General features: G+C 35.8%; 4 protein-coding genes across 5 annotated transcripts; 1 reads left to right on the forward strand and 3 right to left on the reverse strand.

The window, feature by feature from the left end:
* Positions 1-127: 127 nt before the first annotated feature.
* On the reverse strand, positions 128-3,297 carry LOC18607993 (carbohydrate esterase, putative (DUF303)). The gene is made up of 2 exons (XM_007042446.3): positions 2,634-3,297; positions 128-566 (listed from the first exon to the last, which is right to left on the reverse strand). The coding sequence occupies exons 1-2, from the start codon at positions 3,189-3,191 to the stop codon at positions 345-347; spliced, it is 780 nt and encodes a 259-aa protein (XP_007042508.3). The 5' UTR covers positions 3,192-3,297; the 3' UTR covers positions 128-344.
* Positions 3,298-4,602: 1,305 nt separating this feature from the next.
* On the reverse strand, positions 4,603-8,407 carry LOC18608000 (receptor protein kinase-like protein At4g34220). The gene is made up of 2 exons (XM_007042458.3): positions 6,608-8,407; positions 4,603-5,491 (listed from the first exon to the last, which is right to left on the reverse strand). The coding sequence occupies exons 1-2, from the start codon at positions 8,256-8,258 to the stop codon at positions 4,797-4,799; spliced, it is 2,346 nt and encodes a 781-aa protein (XP_007042520.3). The 5' UTR covers positions 8,259-8,407; the 3' UTR covers positions 4,603-4,796.
* A 5,171-nt stretch (positions 8,408-13,578) lies between these two features.
* On the forward strand, positions 13,579-17,026 carry TIC21 (translocon at inner membrane of chloroplasts 21). Of its 2 annotated transcripts, XM_088803452.1 has the most exons (5): positions 13,579-13,991; positions 14,411-14,668; positions 15,761-15,964; positions 16,595-16,723; positions 16,863-17,026. In XM_088803452.1, exons 1-4 carry the CDS (start codon positions 13,710-13,712, stop codon positions 16,706-16,708), a joined length of 858 nt encoding a protein of 285 aa, XP_088659578.1. In that variant the 5' UTR covers positions 13,579-13,709; the 3' UTR covers positions 16,709-16,723; positions 16,863-17,026. The 2 variants fall into 2 exon arrangements, with proteins under 2 accessions (XP_088659578.1, XP_017971622.2); XM_018116133.2 differs by lacking the exon at positions 16,863-17,026 and having other exon boundaries at positions 16,595-16,859.
* Positions 17,027-17,556: 530 nt separating this feature from the next.
* On the reverse strand, positions 17,557-20,983 carry LOC18608003 (reticulon-like protein B11). The gene is made up of 6 exons (XM_007042462.3): positions 20,794-20,983; positions 20,298-20,478; positions 19,900-20,041; positions 19,730-19,799; positions 19,469-19,638; positions 17,557-17,897 (listed from the first exon to the last, which is right to left on the reverse strand). Exons 1-5 carry the CDS (start codon positions 20,852-20,854, stop codon positions 19,469-19,471), a joined length of 624 nt encoding a protein of 207 aa, XP_007042524.3. The 5' UTR covers positions 20,855-20,983; the 3' UTR covers positions 17,557-17,897.
* Positions 20,984-21,336: the final 353 nt, after the last annotated feature.

Below are 21,336 nucleotides of genomic sequence, written 5' to 3' on the forward strand. Positions count from 1 at the left end.
TTGCACTTGGTTTAAGTTTAGATCCAAGTTTTGCAAACAAGAGTTAATTGCAAGCTCAGTTCAAAAACAATGGGTTACCAAATTCCCAATTGCATGACTTCTTGTCCATAAACCACAAACCACAGCATTGCAAGTGGAATTTGCTACATTTATTTATGACCAATATTTTTTCAGAATCATAATTTGGGCTCTCAGGGAAGGCACATATGACTAACAATCAATAACATCATCAGCTAGGCCCATAAAGAAGCTACAAGGTCAACATCGAAGATGCAAAATGGAACCAATAACTTAATGAAGCCTTCGGATTATTAGATGCCTTGGATTTTAGCCCTCCGTTGGAGTCAAGCGAGGGAAGATGATTGTGAGGGGGCAATAAAATGGGTAAGAAAAGCATCAGCCAGAATGTGCCCCAACTTAACCTGGGCCTCGGTGGTTAAGTGAAGGTGATCCTCTTTGAGTGGCAACCCTTTGGCATCCACACATATTACATTTGGGAGATTGATCCCTAGTTGTGCTTCTCTCACTGTCTCCATGTACCTCGCATCCCCTGATGCAATTGCAACCTGCAAAATTATCAATTTATTGTTATGCAATATGATCAATAAAATTACACCTTGTTGTTTGTGTATGAGAAGTTACACTTGCACTGCACTGATCATTTCTTTATTCTTAAACAATGTTTAAGTCCATATGCAATTTCAAAATAATCAATATTAACCTTTTAAGTGTATAAATCCCTGAGAATTCAACCTTAATAATCTTACAGCATCTTTAGTTTGGGAAATAGCCTCTATTCCTATGTATTGTTTCGTCCTATGTTTGGTTGGCAAATAGCCAAAGGAATCGCTATAATCTCCAAAATTTATCAAAAACAAAGCTTAATTAATCCCAACCTTCCATGATATTTGCTATTCAATGATTGAGAGAACAACTTCTAAGATTGAAAAGATTAAAATACCTTTTATAAGTATGAAAAATTACAATCCTAAACATATAAATGTCTTTTTTTACTTCTATTTTTTCTTTTCTTTTCTCTTTGTTCACATTCTTACCTCTCTTACTTTATCTAACTTCCACTCACCATAGGAGGTGACCACGGCAGCACTGGATAACAGGGGCGAAAGCGGTTCCAAGGTCCGATATGGCCAGAAAACACCAATCTAGTGCTTTTCAATTAGATTCAACAAAAGAGTCACCGAACCTAAAGTGTGTAGCCTAATCTATCTGTGGCAAGCGTCAGATTTGACACTTTTCGATCATACCTCGACTATTAGATTTGGCACTCTGTGACCAGATCCGATTGCAAAAAGCACCGATTTCGTGCCCAAGTGGCCAGATCAAACCACAAGGTGTGTCAAATCAACATTTCACTATGCCAGCCACATTTCTAGTGGCCATCCAATGATGAAGAAGATGAAGAAAGCAAAAGGGCAAAAAAGAGTTAAAAATAAAAAAAATTAAAATTTTATTTATAAATTATAAAAATTTAATATTTTAATCATAATAATTTTTAAATTTAAATAAAATATTAATACTTTAAAATATTAATGTTTAAATTATATAATTATTAATATTTTAAATTTTACTGAAAATATAAATTAAAAAATACAGAATGCAAATAAAGAAAAATAAAAAATTATACTAATGTTTTAATAATAAATTATTAAATTATTTCATTAAAAAAATAAATTATTAAAATTTTAATAAAAATAAAAATGAAATGATTAAAAATTTTTTATTTTTTTTATCTTTTGTATAAATTTTATTAAATTATATAAAAGATATTTTTATTTTTTAAAAATAAATCTTATTATAATAAAAAGTTTAATTTTTAATTATATATTATAAAATTTAATATTTTAAATTTAAAAATTAATTAAAATATTAATATTTCAATCATAATAATATTTAAATTAATAAATAAAATATTAATTTTTTATATAATTTATTAATATTTAAAAATAAACTAAAAATAAATAATTATATATTATAATAAAAAATATTTTTAACTTTTTATTATTTTTTAAAAAATATTTTTATTAATTAAATATTACAATAAAGTCATAAAAATAAATTTTATTATTCTATTTCATTAATCTAATTATATAATAATATTTTTATTCTATTTTTATTTTATTTTATCTATAAATATTATAAATAATATAAAAAAATTTTATAATTTTTTTATTTAAAAATTATTATAAAACTTTTATAATATGATATCTTTTAAAATTAAACTAAAATTATTTAATAAAATAAATTATATAAATTTTAATTTTAATTAAAATTATCATAAAAAATATTATTTTCAATCACTCAATCACTTAATAAATTATAACGTAACATTTTAAATTTATATAATAATAATAATATTATATATTTATTGATTTAGCAGCTCCGATTATGATGTTTCAATTCTCAATGAAGAAAAAAAAAATTATGTATGTAACATTTTAATTTTTTTGTGAAAAAAAATATTTAACTAGTATTTAAATGTAGTTTTATATTTTAAATTTTTTTTTTTACTAAATCAACTATATTTGTGGAAGATGACATCAATTATCAATGTAAGGAATTTTGATTTTAGAACATTATCTTTGAGAAGTAGACAATTAAGTATATAATGCTACCTGAATGACTGGAAGCGAAGGCAAGCCCAGATCCTGGCGCACATTATGAATCAACGTCTCCATATTTGCCTTATAGTCTTTAGCATCATGATGGGACGACGTATCGCTTTCCCCTTGGTACCAAAGCAAACCCTTGACTTCCCCTTTACTCTTCACACTCTCTTTACTTCTCTTCACCATACTCTCATACAAGTGCTGCCCACGCGCCCATTCCTTGATGGCGGTGCCACCCACGGCGCACGGTACCAGCCCCACGCACTCGCTTCCCAGCTGCTCCCTCACCGCATTGGCGAACGACAATCCGGGCCCCACTCCGCAGACCTTGCGGGTGTCGATGTCGCAGTGGAGAGGCTCCCGCGCCGGCTCCCAGTTGAGCTTGGCGTTGAGGCGGATGATGGAAGGGTGCGGTTGACAATCCGGTGGAACGACGCCGTCCCAGTGATGGTGCTTGGAGACGCCGCCTCGGCCAGCCATGTTGCTTTGGCCTGAGAGGATGAAGATGTGTTTGGGAGTTGGTGAGGATTGATCTTGTTGCAGAATAGGGATGTCTGTCTCCATGATTTCTGGAATTCGACTCTGTTTCGTTAGCTGTTACAACTTACAAGACTTGAAATGATTTAAGATTTGAAGGACAATGGCTATGTGCTGGAATTTGCTGTTAGCGTAATTTCAAAGAAGTTTCCAAGTGGGGCCTGTGGAAACCATTTATCCTTTTTTTTTTTTTAATTATTAACTGTCGATGGATTTTGGCTTTGGGTTTAGATCATTCCAAATAGATCTATTGGGCAACCGGGCCCAACTTAGGTAAACTGAAAATAAGAAGCGGATAGGAAGTAAGAATTTTTGTACAAAATAAATCAAAGAAGATATCACATTCTAATATCCTTTTATTAAAAGCTAAGACAAAATATAGTCTTGCTTCAAATTAGGATGTCTTTGGGTTGCTTCTACATAATACTGGTTTTGGATTCTATCTGAAGAATTAATTAATTCATTCATTTATAACTGTGCCAAATTTCTGAAAAAGACATGATAATAATTAATAGTTAGTAGGAATAGGAAAAAAGAGACAAATTTTGTAGTAAATAGTAAGGAAAACAAATGGATTTTTTCTTTTATGTTTTGTTTTTTCATCAGTGCAATTGAATAACGAGGATAGTGGGCACTGAAAAAACCAACCGCAAAGCCTTTAGCTATAAACAAAAATCATGTGCCATGGGTTGGGTACACGAAGGAAACGAGAAATGATGCAGCCTAATTAATGGAAGCGAAAAATAGTCTTTGTTCTTTAAGCTTAGTAGTTGAGTTGGGAAAATTAGGGTGCGAAAGGTAATGTCAAATTCTATTAACCACAAAAAAAAAGAAAAGAAGATTTGGATAAATGTATAACTAGAATCATTGCATACATTTAATACTTCAACTCAACCATGAGACACCGACTGCAGCGAGGAATAAAGAGATGCAGTGAAGGCAAACGTCTTCCAGATCATAATTTCTTGTTGAAATATTGGACCGATAAACTAATGAATGAGTGTTGGGGCCCGATTCCATTACTTTGGAATTATATATCAAGTTAAAAGCTTGTGAATTAAGGGAGTCTGATGTTCAAAGCAATGTGTCATTAACATCATCTAAATATATGGTAATAGTATGCTTAGAATTAATATTATGCACTTTTCAATTTGGTGAATGATTTTTGCTTATTAAATCATCAGATGGTTTGAAATTATTAAGAGTTTTGACATACCCAAAGTATAGAATTTTGAGCTTTGAGTATGAATTGATTTCAAATTATCTTGCGGGAATATACGCCATCCACACCAAGCAAAAGTTTTGAATGATTAGTCTAACAACTAGCATAAAATAATTATGAGAACCAACCAGTCCAACATGATCCACCAAAAGATAACCAAATCCATTTAATATCAGATTATAAATTATACAGTAGTAATAATAAATAAACAGCGAGTGCTCGACATCTGAGTAATGGGTCAAACATACAAAACACTTTTTTCTTACATTCGGCTATCAACAATCTCTCCGGTTCTTTATGCAAAGCGTTCAAGTCAACAAAGGATTTTGATAAAGAGGAAAAAGAAAATCACTTTAGCGCCTCCCCAACAAGAACAAGGAACACTTTCTTCGTAGGACCCAACTGCATCATTAGCATGAAGAAGAAGACGAAGCTGAAGGGAGCTTCTCTAGGATTTGGACTGCTTCTTTCATGGACGGTCTCCTCTGTGGCACAAATGATGAGCAACTAAACCCTAATCTAAAACACGCCAGCATGGCTTCTTCCCTGCTTTCCACGTCTCCCCTGATCGCCACGTCAGCCAACCGAACAGCCCGGTTCTTCTCTTCCTCTACTGAACCGCCTGGCACCGCCCACTGACCCAACTCCCGGGTTGAGAACACTCTCCCACTGAGAAGCTCAAGCAAAATTATGCCGAATGAGTAGACATCCCATTTGGGGTTTGGTTTGAGGTTCTTTAATGACTCTGGTGCTTGATATGGCGTTGGTGTTCCGGTGGAGGAGCTGGCGGTGGCAGGCGCATGGGAGCTTGGACTGGTTGGGGGGTCGGGTGGGCCATCGCGAGAAGCTGTGGACCGTTGGCTGCTTAAAAACCTGGCCGATGAATTGTTTGGTTTGTAGCTGACATTGCCTGAAACAAGGCGGTCTAGTCCCAGGTCACTTATTAAAGGCTCCATGTTAGAGTTTAACAGGATGTTGCTTGGTTTGAAGTTGCCATGCACTTGTTTCTTTTCGTGAATGTAGGCCAGTCCCCGAGCTACTCCTCTTGCTATTTTAAGACGGGCTTCAAGAGGTAAATGGCAAGGTGATGATGAGCCTGATCTTTCTGTTTCCACAAAACAATATTGTAAGAGACAAAGTAAAACTCATCCATGCATTCTAGCTAGTGAAGCTGGTACATGGTTATATAATTATACGTCGAATAAAGATATTTACATAGCTAGTGAATGTCACCATAATTGGGTCTTATTTTTGCATTCAAAACTTCATATATGCAATTAAGTAATATTTAAGCTACGTATATTTTTATGGTGAAAAAGGATACTGAAATCATTAGAAAGCCTACGAATCAACGTCCTGTTTGGAAAGCAAGCCCTGGAAACACGCACACTAAATAGTACTGCTCTCATATATTCTGACGGGAAATAAAAAAAGGAACCGAAAGTTAATGCCATCACTTCAAAGTGGGAAGAAACCAAAGTCTTGCCTTTGAGAATCGGATGGAGCATCGAACATCGGGTCCATTTGATGAGGGGGCAAAGTCCGTCTTTAGTTTTGTTTTCTTTAGTCAGAAAATACCCAAAAAGGAATCACATTCTTGAACTTTAGCCCAAATTGACAAATTCTCCAAAAGGAAAAAAATAGAGATGAGAACAAACTGCTTCACGTTTGAAGCAAACGATTATCACAGAAACCACGGGTTAGAAGTATCACCGAAATCTCAAAAGATGTGGAGTTAAACGTAACAGTTGAGTCGGTCCAAGTTGGCAAAGGCATCTGTTTTTCTTAAGAAAGCAACACATGGCATGCCGTCTCTTGGCGTATTATGCGTTTTCTACATTATTACTACTACTTTCTACATTATCAAAGATGTTGTCACCATTTTTTACGGGCGTACCATCCAAACCCACAATGTCCTGCTTCTAAACTCGTTGACAGTACTGTCAATGAGACATCCTACACTTCATTATCGTGGGTCCTACACCGTTCGATAAACCCTACATATGCCCCCACACACCTAATCTAACGGCTCATATTGCACAGGCGTATTTTAGGAAAAGGTGTTTAAACTCGACTATCATGCACGTAAATATACGCTTAGAAAGATGGAGGCCTGTACTACCAGGCACCAGCAATGCGGAGCATTTAGTAAAAAGACACGGTTACTGCTAACATGCACATGGAAGGAACAAGGAGAGAGAGAGAGAGAGATGGAACTTACTGTAACTGGAGCAAGCGAGGCTGCCATTGGAGACGTAGTCATAGATAACAAGTTTCTCGACATCGCCCCAGTAAAACCCACGAATCTTAACCAAATTTGGGTGCCGTAACTTGGCTATAATCCTAACTTGGCTTTCAAAATCCTTTAACCTCTCGACTGAACTCTCTCCAATCCTTCTTACTGCAAACGCAGTCCCATTCTCTAGCACAGCCTTGTAAACAATGCTCGACCCACTCGTCCCCAAAATATAAGCTGATGCCTTCAACAAAGTCTCAAGCTCTAGCTCAGTTTCCCCATCCACTGTCACGAGTTTGCCCCCTTTCTGGTATGCCTCACTTGGGTTCACATTGATGACTTGGTTCTTCTCTTCCTGGTCATCACTATCAGAACTGGTAGTGTCCGATGTCTCTATGAGTTTTAACTTTATGCATGAACATGATGGCATTGTTCCTGATTCCACTTGAGCTTTTGATACCGGGACGTCTGGTTTTTTCTCGAGGTTGCTTGTTGTTGTGGTGCTTTGGTTGAGATCTTTTCCCTTCTTGAGTTGGTAGACGTAAAGAATGATCATGCCAAGAATGGATATACCAGCTAAGTCCGCAACAGCTATTGCTGCTATTGTGCCTGGCTTTAGGCTGCCTCGTGCTTGATTTTGAGTGTTATTTGGTTCTCCTGGTGATGAGCTTGCTACTGGGGTTGAGTCTATTGACTTAGGTATCACAGCAATTGCTGGTGAAATGGATTGGGACACATTTGGTGGAGTCGAAAGTGTTGAAGGAATTAAGCAAAGGTTTTTCAACGGTTTCCCACATAGGTCAATATTACCTGAAAAGGACTCCGTTTTCTGATTAAGCAAAGCTAGAGACTCTGGAATTGCCCCAGTTAAATTATTGAATGAGAGATCGATTGTGGCGTTCTGAGGAAGTTGCTTTGCAAACTCTGGTGATATTGACCCTGAAATCTTGTTGTAAGATAAGTTCAAATAACGCAAATTACCACCATCAAAATCTAAAGGGAGAGACCCGTTTAGCAGATTTGAGGACAGATCCAGTACCTCAAGTGAATTGAAACCGCTAGGTACACGACCTGAGAAATAGTTGCTTCTTAAAGAGACAACAGTTAAGTTTTGCAAAGCAGTCAGATTTTCGGGTACATTCCCAGCCAAGGCATTATCAGAGAGATTCAAGAGCTGAAGACTAACCATTCTACCAATAGACTCAGGCAACTCACCAGAAATAACATTGCCGGACAAAGAGAGTACCTGAAGCTCAGTTGAGTTAAAGATTGAGCTTGGCAAAGTTCCATTAAATAGGTTGCTTGAGAGATCCAAGTGGCGAAGGTACTGGATATGGCCAAGGTCTGCTGAAATAGAGCCAAGAAGATGGCTGTTTGGGAGGACCAAGCTGGTGACCCTGAACATGTCTGGTGTGCCTGGAATGCCTAGTTCAGTGCAGGTTACTCCATTCCATGCACATGGCGTTTCATCATCATAGTTCCAGCTTCGCAAGATTGATAACGGGTCGCTGAGGATGGAATATTTGAAAGAAAGCAGAAGGACCCCATCAGTGTTGAGAGCAAGCGAAGGAACTAGAAGAAGAAGAAGTTGAAGAAGAAAGGCGAGGCGATGGAAAATGCTCGTGTTGAAACCCATGGATTCTTGAGCTGATTTTGCATCCAGTCTACATATTCATAGTGACTAAGGGGAAGAGAGAGAGAGAGAGAGAGAAAGAAAGAAAGAGAGATGGTGACCAACTGCAGTTATAGTTGTTTTGTTTACCAAATCTATGAGGATTTAGAATCAAAAGGTGGAGCTGCAAAAAAACAAAAGATAAGAAATGGGTAGGGAGCAAAAGTATATATGCCACTGGTTTAATGAAAGAAGCCCAACTAAACACAGCAGAGTTGATAATAATTGGCACCAAATTGAAGGAAGAGTTGGTTTTTATTGCAGAGAGTAATGCAGAGGTTTGCAGAGAAACAAAGAGTGTGTGTTGTTACTAGAAGTGGAGTTGATATAATGATGAATGGAACTTAGCTTACCATGGTATTAGATAATAAAAGTGGCTGACGTTGTACTACCTCAACTTTAGTAACTTTGAGCTTTTGCTGCGTATAATTAGGGGAAGAATGGGCAGGGAGAGGAATCTCCTGTTTGGTACTACAAGACAGCCAAGTGAGTTTGCGGCCCATCGGGTTGCAGAGGATCCGTTGTTCTACCCTCCTATTGATTATTCACATTGATCCCTCTCTGTCTCTCTCTCTCATTTTTGTGCTGGTTTCCAATACTTACTGTGGGTAAAACCTTTGGGGGCACTTGTTTTTGCAGCATTGGATCTTAAAATTTGGCATTTCATACTACGCCCCTCGCCATTTTGATTTTCTCTGGCTCGTTCAATCTCTCTGGCTTTTCCGGTGGAGAGTTATACCAACTCACTCTTTAAATCAATGTCATAGCTGAAAAACTGCATAGAATTTTGATAACATTTAGTTTAATGCGTATACATAAAAAAAATTCTGGACCCTAACTGCAAGAAGCCAAAGAACCATTACTCTGTTGCCAATTATGAGAGGTTTTAACATAAAAGGTTAAACCTAGATTCCTTCTACATGTCCAAATTTGCCTAAGATAAACGCTTATCTTAGGACGTTCCCCAAGATATAATTCAACAATTGCAGAAACTAAAAAAGGGAACAGGGTAAGTCTAAGAAGATTAGGGTCCTAGGAACATGAAATTTGTATATTATTGGGACCAAAGTGCAAAAAGAGGAAAAAGGGGGAAAAGGAAAGAGCAATCACTTGTCTCCATATGAAAGTTGTCATCAGTTAAAAAGGACTAACGGACAACTGTCACGGGCGATTCTTGGCATGAATCAAGAAAAACATTTATCAAATCAAGAGGCATGGTAGAATTCTGGTTCACGGCTCTGCTGTCATGACCAACTCTAGCAGTATACTTTCAATCATTCTGCAACTAAACCATTGTTCACACTAGAAATTTGTAACATCCTTCAGCCCATCTACTCCTCATTCTCTACCTTCTTTCTTTCATAATGGTTGCAACTAATCTTAGTTTATTAAACAACAATAATCCCTCATTAGAAAACTGTTTATGATTAATCCCATGGTTAAAGGTGAATAAGCTGCATAATTAAAAGTGGTCATGACTGCTTTGTCTGGTGGGTCATACATAATATTGTATACATATAATGTTATTTTAAGGAAAAAAAAAAGGTTAAAAGAAATATGAAGTTGGAATCTCAAGATACTTTTGATCACAGTCACGAGTTGGTGTTTGCATTTTTCTTGTTAGTTAAGTAATTAAAACTTTCTGTTAGTTGTCCAAATTATTAAATATACTTGGGAGAGAGAGACAGATGGTATGAAAGCATATGTAAAAGTGTTCTCCAAGCTTTTTGTAAAATTTGCCAGTTACCTTACCTCAGAGTATATTGGTTACAATGCAAGACCTTAATCAGAGTGATCTAATTAATTATTTCTTGATGCCAAGTAAACAGTGCCTTAAGCCAAGCCAGATGGTTGCTTTAAACTGCATGTGATGTGAGCTAGAATCTCATCAAATCCGTGACCAGTCAATCAGATGCGGAGGCAGGCAATTTCCATCAACGTTTTGCAGTTGGTCCCCAACAATTGCAGCATGGATCAGCCCGCAACTTGAACCAAGAGCAATCTGAGAATTGATAAGCAACAGAACAGTTCAAGCAGAGTAGTTGATGGGCTGGCAAGCACGGGAAATCATCCCAAAGTTTCACCTTTATTTTGGAGCATGTTTCTGAATGTACTTTTCTCCATCTGTTGAAGAAGTTTATGCAACACAGGAGAACTCCTTTCGGGTCCCAAAAACAGGGAAAGAGAGAAATTAAAGCTGTTGTGCTTAGGTAATACTTTAACTTTAGCCATGAAGGTTTGTGTTCCATCTGCATCCTGAAATCAGAAAAGCCATGAATGGACACGCCTGAATTGAACGAGTCTCCCCCAAATTCCCAACATTTAGTCTAGAAAAGCTTGAGAGATCAGATCGATCTTGCCAAAAATACGGGATCATCCGTGAATTATTAGCAACTGTACCGTTTCTCATTCTGAGCAATGATCCCAATTCCATTGCCACTGCATCTCCCAAATGCCAGAAAGGATCTAAACTGCCTAAAATGTGTAGATTTTGTGAACAACGTGCACCAATTCTAACTTTGATGTTGCACTATCAGCCAGCAATTTGACAAGAATCTGTCCTAATCTTCCCTGGCTGGTCCGCAATCTTCAATGATAAATGTAACACTCGTTGTCCTTGTTACCGAGGTAACAGCCCAAAAATAGCCATGTTTTCACCTCTGAAACTGAGATAAAATCTTCAAATCACCCCTCTCTTAATCCAACTATTAAACAAAATTTTGTGGTAACGAAGAACTTAGTTAACCAATCAAAGAAACAGGCAGCGATGAATTTTCATTCATCCACCACGAGCACCAGGGAGTTTGTATTTTAGTACTGTGAAAGTCGTAATCCAACTTAACCTGCCTGGCTGGCTCCTTTTCTTTGTCAAAAAGATTAGTCAGGGAATTCCCCGACCGAATCTACCTTAAACCTTGACTCTTCTTTCTTTTTTAAAACCCCCTTTTTTGGCTGGCCATTCTCCTCCACTTCACGTGGTATAGCATCCTGCTCTGAGTCCTTGATGGTTTATTCTTTAACAAGGAGGATTGATGGTTTTGTTTGCATATATAAACAATAGATCATCACTTTGTAGTGCAACAGCTAGCCTTCACCCCAGACAAAACCTAAGTGAAGGCTGTCATGCTTGTGAATGTTGGATTGAGTTTGTATTATTAACCCAGCCACTCAAACAGTCCTAGGAAAGTGGAGTCGACGCAATGACGCAGTGTACAAAACGGAGTCTCTAACTCCTTTCACTAAATAATTTAGACTAAAAAAATTCAATTTAAAACAATCATCTAGTACAATTATTATGCATTTCAACAATTTTATACTACTTCTATATCATCCTATTAAATTGGTTCTGTCTTATATTGTTCATCTTAATAATTCATTATTTTTCTTATGTCCATCAAAGCATTGTTTGTCATTTTTGGCAGTCCAACCTTCCTTTTTTTGTGTGTATTATTAATTATCTAACATTAACAATACAAGTTCCATTAGAGATATCAATAGATACTTTATAATTGGGTACTTTACTCTACTTGACACGATTAAGTAAGATTTAAGATATTTTAGAATTGAATTCAGATACTAAAACCATTACTTGTCACAAGCTTGAGTATTTAATTATAAATAATAATTTTTAATATTAAATTTAGATACTTTTTTGTGTGTAGGCTCCAGTACCCTATTTTACTTACCGATCGAACCAATTAATTGCTCATCCCTAAATTTAAATACCTTATAAAATAATAAAGTTTATGTTAAAATATTTAAGAAATAACATTCCTGTTAACATACTCAAGCTTGATCTAAAGGTTGACATATTTTTTAAGATGATTGAGGTTTAGGATTAAAATCTTCGTTTCTCCTTACACTCTCCTACATAAAAAAAATAGAACAAAAAAATCTGCATAGCATTAAGCCATAAAAAAGTGAAAAAGGCTACAATTATATTTATGTATATAATGCACTTATCTTCAATTCAACTTGTAATTCTTTCTTTTTATATCAAAATAAAAAGATTAGAAAAAATGAGAGAAAGGTTATCTCTGTTATCATGGAAACTTAAATTGAAAATCTCAATTTTTTTATAAGAAAATATTGGAAATGGTTAAAAAAAAAAACCTACCAACTTATATAAATGAAAGAAATACAATCAAATTAAGTATTCATTAGCCTTTATCAATACATATCAACTTGTTCATCACTTTTTGGGAATTTGGCATGGTAGTCTCCAACATCCAATTCCTTTTTGCAAAGTTTATAATGTTTAATTCCTTTTGTACCAAACAATATGTTATAGTTTATATCATATGGAGGCATACTTTTCTTTAGAAACTAGTGCAAACTAGGATAATTAGTTTTAAACCAAGTTACATCAAATTCCTATACATTGGTCACAGTCATATTATAAAATTATACTTCATGTATATGATTAGATAAGGTATAAAGTTAAGACTAAGTACAATTTTCTGATGTGCATCACTATATCATTCAAATGGAGTAAGAGAATTCTAGACCTATAATTATCCACCTCCTAAATTTTGGTTCATACTATTAATTTTAAGTCTTGGCTGTATACTCATTTGAACCCCCCTCCTCCCCTCTCTATAAAATTTGAGTAGCATTAATATTTAACAAATTGGATAAGAGCAAAATTTATGTGAAACTATTTAGATAACATTTGTAAAGTTTTTAATTAAAAATGATTATATAAAAATAAAAAAAATTAAATTAATACATTAATAGAATTTTCACATGTTAAAATGAACGTTGATATATTGTATGACAATTTTCACCCTTTCATATTTTCTCACGAAAGTTAATCAACCTAATTATAAAATATATTTGATTTAAAATAAAAATAGAAATGTTTAACTCAACGTAATAAAAGAAAAAATTATCCAATTACTACAATCAATTAGATAGTTACTTCACAAGCAATGGGAATGTCATTTAGCTCACATACATCGTGAAACCAATCAGTGTACCGATTGGATGGCCACTCATCATGATGATTTAAGTATAGGATTACAAGTTTATGATGTACCCCTTATAAATTTGTCTTATTTATTACTTGTGGACTCTTTAAGTGTTCAATGACTTAGGATGTTATTTTAAATTAATTTAATAAAATTTCTTTTCGCATAAAAAAATTATTTAATTTTTTTAAATAATTTAAATATTTATGAACTTTCATTTTGAGTAGAAAATTTTACCTTGGAACAAATTAAAAAAAAAATAGCTATGGTAGCAATAAAATGGGAATAGAAAGAAAATAACCATAGAACGAAGTTCCCATTCTATATCCAGCAACTTAATACAAACTAGTGAAACTACAAATCAATTAGCCAACTCTGGTCCGCTCCCAGTTACCAAACGCCGGACCAACTCCATCCCCAACCGCTCACACACCATCTAACCACCATGCAAACACTCTTGCTGCCGGCAACTCGCTCCGGCATTTGTGCGGTGGCGATTGGTCCCCTTCCCCCTCACCGTCACCGACCACCGCCCTCTCTCTCCCGCCCAAATTTTCTCACTTCACTCGAGACTCAGATACCAAAGCCTCTCTTGTCCCCCTTAGCTTCCTACGATCCTCTCAATGTTAAAAGATCTAAGCTTTTTTTGAGCAGAGTCTCTTCTTCCCCAGTTTCACCTAGTTTTACCTCTCCTAATGATGATACTGAGAAGGCAAAGCTCGCTCAGGTATTCCCTTACTTTCCTTTTCTTACTTTCAGATTTTACCCTTTTTTAACTGATTGAAAAAAATCCAATTTTCAATTGGGTTTGACTTAGTTGGTGTTAAAGTTTCAACTTTATTGAATTGGGTTTCTGCTCTTTGGTTTAGCTTGGTCAAATTTTTGTGATATATTATCTTCTGGGTAGTTAAAATTATAAAAAAAATTGACAAAAGCAAAAGAAATGCAACCAGTAATCAGCATTTTTCAGTTAATTAGTATCATTTAAAAACAGATAACAGCTACAACATTAAAACTACTAGAATGCTGTAGGTTAATTTTGGGTTTTCTAATGGGGTTTTGGTTTTAGCGGACTGTAAATGAATAATATTTTTTTGTGGTTGTTTCAAGAAGTTAAGATAAGGATTTTGAATGGAAATGGTGCAGGTTTCGAAGAGGTTAGAGAGCACGTCGAGGTACTTTAAGCGATTGGGCAATTTAGGCTTTTGGGGACAGCTAGTATGCACTGTGGTGTCAGCTGTGATACTTTCATTTTCTGTTGTTATTACTGGGAAAATAACATCACCTGCTACCTTTTATGCTACTGCCGGTGGAATTGTGGCAGCGTTCATATCCATTTTTTGGTCGTTTGGGTATATTCGGCTTTCTGAGAAACTCAAGAGAACTGCTAATGATCCTTCAAAGGTATTATGAGTTGAAATTATGTTAATATTTCAAAGTATCTGATGCATTACTTAAAACTTGTAAAGTGGAGTTTTCTTTTTGTGTGTTTGTTATTATATTTAAGTCCTAGGAGAAAAACCCAAGTAACTGATTGTAGTTTCTGTGTTGTTCTTAATCTGCTTTTGTTATTATGTGTTAATGTTTTGGATGAATGCCACATATGAACCTGATTGATTATGCATTATATATTCAGTTGTGCATTTTATACAGTCACATCATCATTTTAAAGGATAAAATACTGAGAGTTGAAGGAGCACAATTGGTTCCAATTTCTTTGTCTAGAGTCCTAGACATATAAGTTTTACTTGAGAGTGTTCTCATATAGTAGCACAAATCGGTTTCTCAAGATATTTTGAGTTAATTATCCGAACATTTCACATTATTTAATTGAAGTAATTGAATTGACCCTCACTTGAAGAAACTAAGCTGGATAAATTTATTCATTTCTTTCTCTTTTTTGGTTTACGCTTAATATAGCTGGTGCAATCTATACTTAGGAAGTTCAACTTATTTGGAAGAAAAGGGCGACATTTCTTAAATTTTTTGTGCTTTGTCTTGAGTAAGTAAAAGAGTCCACTGAAAGTTGCAACACAGTCTTGAGACAAGCTATAGTTCACTTCTCTTTCTGGTTCATATGCATCATTTTATAATTGAACAATATCTTAAGTATTATTTATGAGAACGGGCTGTACAAGGATTGGCAGTCTTGAAGACAAAGGGCAGAGTTATATTTTCCTCTAAAGAATTTGAAAAAGTAAACAGTTTTAGCACGGTCATCAACACTCATTGGTATCAAATGACAGCTGCTAAAATTTGGGATTTCAAGGTTTTATTTCCTGGTTATTGTCACCACATTTTCTTCCTCAAAGGAGAGTTGTAGTGATCCATTTGAGCCTGATCAAGATTAAGTTATCACTACTGTGTAGGATTGCTTTTGAGTTTGGAAGATTTAATGTTAAGGCATGCCCAAATTGAGTACTTATTTGAGTGTTAGTTTATGCTTGTTACCTTATTCAATTTCCAATAAATTCTAATATTTCCCTTGGGTTTCAGGCTCCTCCTCGTGCTGATGTTGTGAAAAGCCTGAAAAATGGCATAGTTCTGAATCTTCTGGGAATGGGTGCTGCTATTCTTGGCATGCAAGCAACAGTGGGCTTGCTAGTTGCTAAGGCTCTTACTTCCTCCACAAATCCTTACTACCAAGGAATTTCTCCTGGCTATAGTCCAGTCCTTGCATTGGATGTATTCTTGGTGCAGGTACTTAATCTAATTTGAGCCTATTGGAATGTCTGCAAAGTTTAACTGATTTTGACCCATGTTTGTGAATTGAGACTTTAGTTTCTGCATTAATTCGACCCTGCACACACCCCCTTCTCTTCCCTAAACCAGGAGAAGGAAGAAAAGGGGAATTGGGAAGGACAAGGAAGAAGAGTCCCCTCTAAAAATTGGAAGTCCTTGCTTTTGGGTTACTGGTTAATTTTCTAAAAGACCTGCCTTGAGTGACCTGCCAGCAATGTGTATTTAGTGTTGTATGTACAGAGTGAGATGACTAGGTCTGTAAGATTGATAGCCACCAATTGCAGATAACTTAAAGAACATGGTTCTCCGTATATACATATAAATGCAAGTAAATTTAGAGCTTGTGGGTCTCTAGACATGTAGTACACATAAATTTGAAGTTTGCTTTTCTCTTTGCTATATTTTTAATCTGATATTGATATTCACAGTTTCCCAAACCGATAAACATTTATGCTTGATATTCATAGTCAACTGATCTTGAAGGTGTCGTAACTAACAGCCAATATAAGACTAATTGATCAAAGACAAACTTGTAATGAGTAATAGCCTTGGTTATTGCATGTCCTTATGAATCTCTTGCTCATGCAGGCATCAGCTAACACTATCCTTTCCCATTTTCTGGGGCTTGTGTTCTCACTGGAACTGTTGCGCTCAGTGACTTTACCTCAATCAGAAAGTATTCCGATTCCCAGGGTTGCATAAATTCTGCCTTTCTTGGTAAAAATTCATGAAGCTTCTGTTAGAACATGATTTTGTAGCCATAATTGTTGAAATGTAGATTAGTGAAACTCAATTTTACAAGCCGTTTTACAAGCAGTCTTGCATATTTCTTTAATAAATACATTTACCAATACAGCATGGGGGCGATGATTTAGTTCGAGGTTGTATTTTCCTTGGGAAAGAGCATCTCCTCTCTTGACGAGTTTGTGATAAAATATACAGTCGACCATCAGAACCAAGGGAGGTCATTGCTTTCATTGTTTTGAGAAATGTTTTCAGAAAGGTTACATCTTTTTTGAAGTGTTGGTAGGAAGATATACTCCATTTAAAAAGGAAAAGCAAGCCTTTGGAAAAGAAATCACCTGAATCGAATCCTCTATGGTAAGAGAACAGAAGAATATACCATCTTTACCCAGGAAATTCACCCTCAAATGAAGGGGTTTAATTATCCAAACCATATAGGGAAAACATTGGATAAATCATGTGTTCATTATGAGTTTATGGCCTCAAAATGTTGAAAACATTGTCCTTCGTCCTCGAGAACCCGTTCAAACAACACTACTCATTATCCTTTACATCGTGTTACTACTCACTACTGCTCGGAACCACCATTATGAAGGACATGAAGAGAACATATTGCATTTACTTGTCAGAAACTTCAATACGAGAACGTTGAGAAAGCGTCTATTTCTAAAACTACACTTGACAAAGAAACAAACAGAGAATATTAAGGTTCAGGCCCGCACCAAAGTGACAAGCGACATCGAACCGTTTGCAGGCCATTAAACAAATCGACTATATTGTAGAGGGCATCTTTGTTCAACACAATGGACAGGTAATTAAAAAGCTTGGATTCCACTGGCATAAACAAGTTTCCTCCACCATTGCACGATATCTTTGTCCAACCCAAATCAACAGGCAAAACATATAACCACAAATTTATAAACTCCAGGCCAAGACTTAATCAAGGATATAGGGTTCCCGCAAGGGGAAAACAAGAAAAGGTTTAATCTTCTCCCAAAATTATAAGTTATCAGGGTTAGTCCTGCTAAAGATTGGTAACTCGAATAGTATAGAAAAACTGACGGCATCCGAGCAAAAATAACTCATAAGCTTCACCTCTTCAAAACCCAACCCTATCACCCTGGTCACAGTTAACCACCTGAATACCCTGTATAAAAATAAAGTACAAAAACTTTAGTGAGAGAGAGGCAGGGAAGTCAAAAGGTGAACCCAAACAAGATAATTGGCTTTAACAATTTAACATTATGTCTTAGGAAGTTCTGCAACAAAGCAACTATTAAAATCTGTGTCTGTGTTTATAACATCAAAGGTCTCAAAACTTGCCTGCCTTTTCCGGCAAAGTACGAAAGTTTGTTTTCAACATTAATTATTCTGGAAATAATACGCCTAGACTTGTTGCTAAATTATTCAATTCTAAAACTATGGGAGTACGTGATTCTCACTTAACTTGTCCAACCCAAATCGCAGAAGCAACATACGCTAAGAATCATTCGACTGAAGAGACTATTCAGATCTTACCATTTATGACCACCAAGTAACACTCCATGAAGTGTTATTAGCACATTAATTTAATAACCTCAACTCAGCTGGCCTCAAACAGGGACCTGTTATAAACATATGGACTATAGTTTTCTACCAGCAAGTCAGGGTTTGATCAAAGGCCCCTTGTATAAGTTTTCCAAACAGGTAAACTTACTTTTGGGCTACATTTGCTCACGGTGACATTACAGTTTATTATATAGAAATCACATCCCAAATCCCATAGATAACATGGATAAATCTTAAAGATTGGAATAATGACAATTCTATTTCTAAAACCTTTTAAATTGCAAAAGGCATATGTCTTGTAATATTTAGATAATGACCTGTTTTTCCAAACAATAGTTACAAAGCAAATTATGAGGGCTCACTTTTGCATGGACAGTAAACTACCCATTTCTATTTTTTTAATCTTTGTTCATGCTTTATTCCATAAAATCCAAAATTTTCAATTAGATTCCCAGCTGAAAGTAAGTCCATGTGCAAACAAAGCGAGAACATATTTGCAGGCTTGAAATGAGTAAGCATTATGAGAAAACTTCAACCAGTTCAGATTTATCTACACATTGGAGGCTGCTTTATACATTTAGCAGTTCTCATTGAATGAGCATAAAAGGCATCCATTGACTTATTAGAAGAAAATATAAATTAGTAAAATAAATGCACTTCAGAGTAGGGCTTCATCGGAAAAACAGGATTGAAATTACACACAGAGGACTAGTGATTTGAAGATCAGCCATACATAAGGGGTCAATTATAGCAGGAGGGGAGAGAAATCCAGGCAAATCATGAACAGCCCCAAATGATGCATAAACCTAAATAACATGAACGCTATAATCTTAAATTGTAACAGAGCAACATCGTCCCCAAAGAGGTGAAACTAAACAGCATCCCATGCTTGAGGGATGAAATGTCAGGATCATTAAGTTGTTCGTACGTTATTTCTCTGATTTAGCTGTTACATAACTTTTCCTGGGCAGGTACTCTGGTCACTAGATATGCATTTATTGGATCAATAATTACTAGGTAGTATAATGGGCAATCAGTTTAACACAGAATAATTTAATGGTTGCACAATCCAAATTAATGCAACCCAAACAATGTCAAAAATGATTTCATGTTAAGTCATTTAGACCAAAGTGGTGTAAACAAAAGGCAGAGAGAGGGAAGCCAACTTGCCTAGTCCATCTTCTTTTCCTTGTTTGAGGGCAATGGAAGCTTCCTTAGTACTGTTTCATCAATTTTCCTGTACTGCATTTGAATGATTCTGTGTGTTACAGAAAGCTTCTCATTGATGTGGTGCTGGTACTTATCATATACCAGAGGTACTGATAGACTAAGAATAACTCCTGCAGATCATATCAATTGAAACAAGCATGCATGAAAAAAATTAAGGGAATCATTATTATTACAGAAACAATAGCATATCATAAAACTCACCAATATAGACCAGAGTGAGGAAGTTGAAGAGGCTACCAATATATGATAATAACCACAAGCCAACAGCAACCTGAGCAGCAGACATATTAAAAAATTTAGCAAGGAAAAGGCATTTTAAAGTTTTATATCAAACCAACAGAAAAAGTACAGAGACAAAGGCAAAACCTAACCTCAAGAAAAAGTTTCAAATTTCTGCCAATGGCAATGTCATGTGCAATCGACAATGCATAATTGATCCACACTTGTAACTCATCAGCAACCTTCCCAACAGTCTTCTCAGAAATTTCCAAATTAGGAAGGGGCGGCAAAGGTCTGCATCAGAAAGCAGAACCATTTCCACATTAGACCCAAACTAAACAATACTATAATTTCCAATTTTCCCTTTTTAAATAGAATTTCCTCTAAAAAAACCCTCATATATTGTTCTCATAAAAAAGAAATAAAACCTTTTTCTTTCTGGGTGCGAGTATTTCCAAAGAAGCATGCAACAGAATACATAAAAAGGGTGAAGATTAAAAGAATAATGAAAAAATCAGTTAGTAAAGAAAAAGTTAAAAATGGAAACTACCTGTTGAGAAGGGAAGCAGATTTGGCCCAGAAGAAGAGAATAACAACAAGGAGCAATAAAACATTGGCCACAAAAGACAAGAAATTATAACCAGCTCTTTCAAATAGGTACCACAACGTCGTTGCAGAGGCTAGCATCACAACTCCACCACACCATTTTCTCCACAATAGCACATCAGCAACTACCAAGAATACATAAATAAAATTCAACCCCGACCCAGAAAGTAAAATAACATGAACAATTGAAAATAAATCAGAGTCATGCAAACCAAAGTTGGTGTAGATGAACAATATTTTTGTCCTATAACTGAATTCTGGAATATTTTGTACGGAGGGGAAAAACCCCGGAAACATCCATTTATAGAAATAATCGTGGAAGCGTTAGTGGAAGTAAAAACAGATCTATCTGGAAATGAAATGAAGAGGCTGCTGCGTATATGTGTGAATACACTAAGAATATATACACAGGTATAGAAAGAGAGGAACAGAGAAGAGACCTGGGCCACCACCAAGAGCTTGATGAACTGATAGGCGAGGTATAGGATTGGAATCTCCCATGACTATTACTACTTTTTTTGTTCTTTCTCTCTGAAATTGATTTGAGGGAGAGGGAGTCAGAGAGATAGGGAGGGAGAAAAAAAAACTAAAACGAACAGGAACAGCACCACCAACAATGAAACGTAAGAAAGTGAACATAACAGGTAATGTGGATTGAAATGGGCTTTTACATGAGGAAAGCAGATGGGCTCATCCGGCCTATAATTTGGTCAGCTATCGCTAGCAGCCGTATCATAATATTCAACGTGTATGATTCCATAATATCAGATTCGTGTTAGGAGTCGGACACCACTTAGAATATTATTAGTTGACAAAAAAAATTCATGTGGGGACGAATCGTAATAATATCACACCACTGTTGAACTCTATTTCCACAGGTGAAAGTAGACATTGAACTTACTTGGATTGTGCCCTTTTTTCTTTTGTCTAGGGTTTGATAGACTCCATTCAAATTGGAATAGGCCATAGGGCATATTTTAAGT

Source organism: Theobroma cacao, chromosome 2 (assembly GCF_053813885.1).
Source record: "Theobroma cacao isolate CCN51 chromosome 2, ASM5381388v1, whole genome shotgun sequence".
NCBI classification, from domain to species: Eukaryota; Viridiplantae; Streptophyta; class Magnoliopsida; order Malvales; family Malvaceae; genus Theobroma; species Theobroma cacao.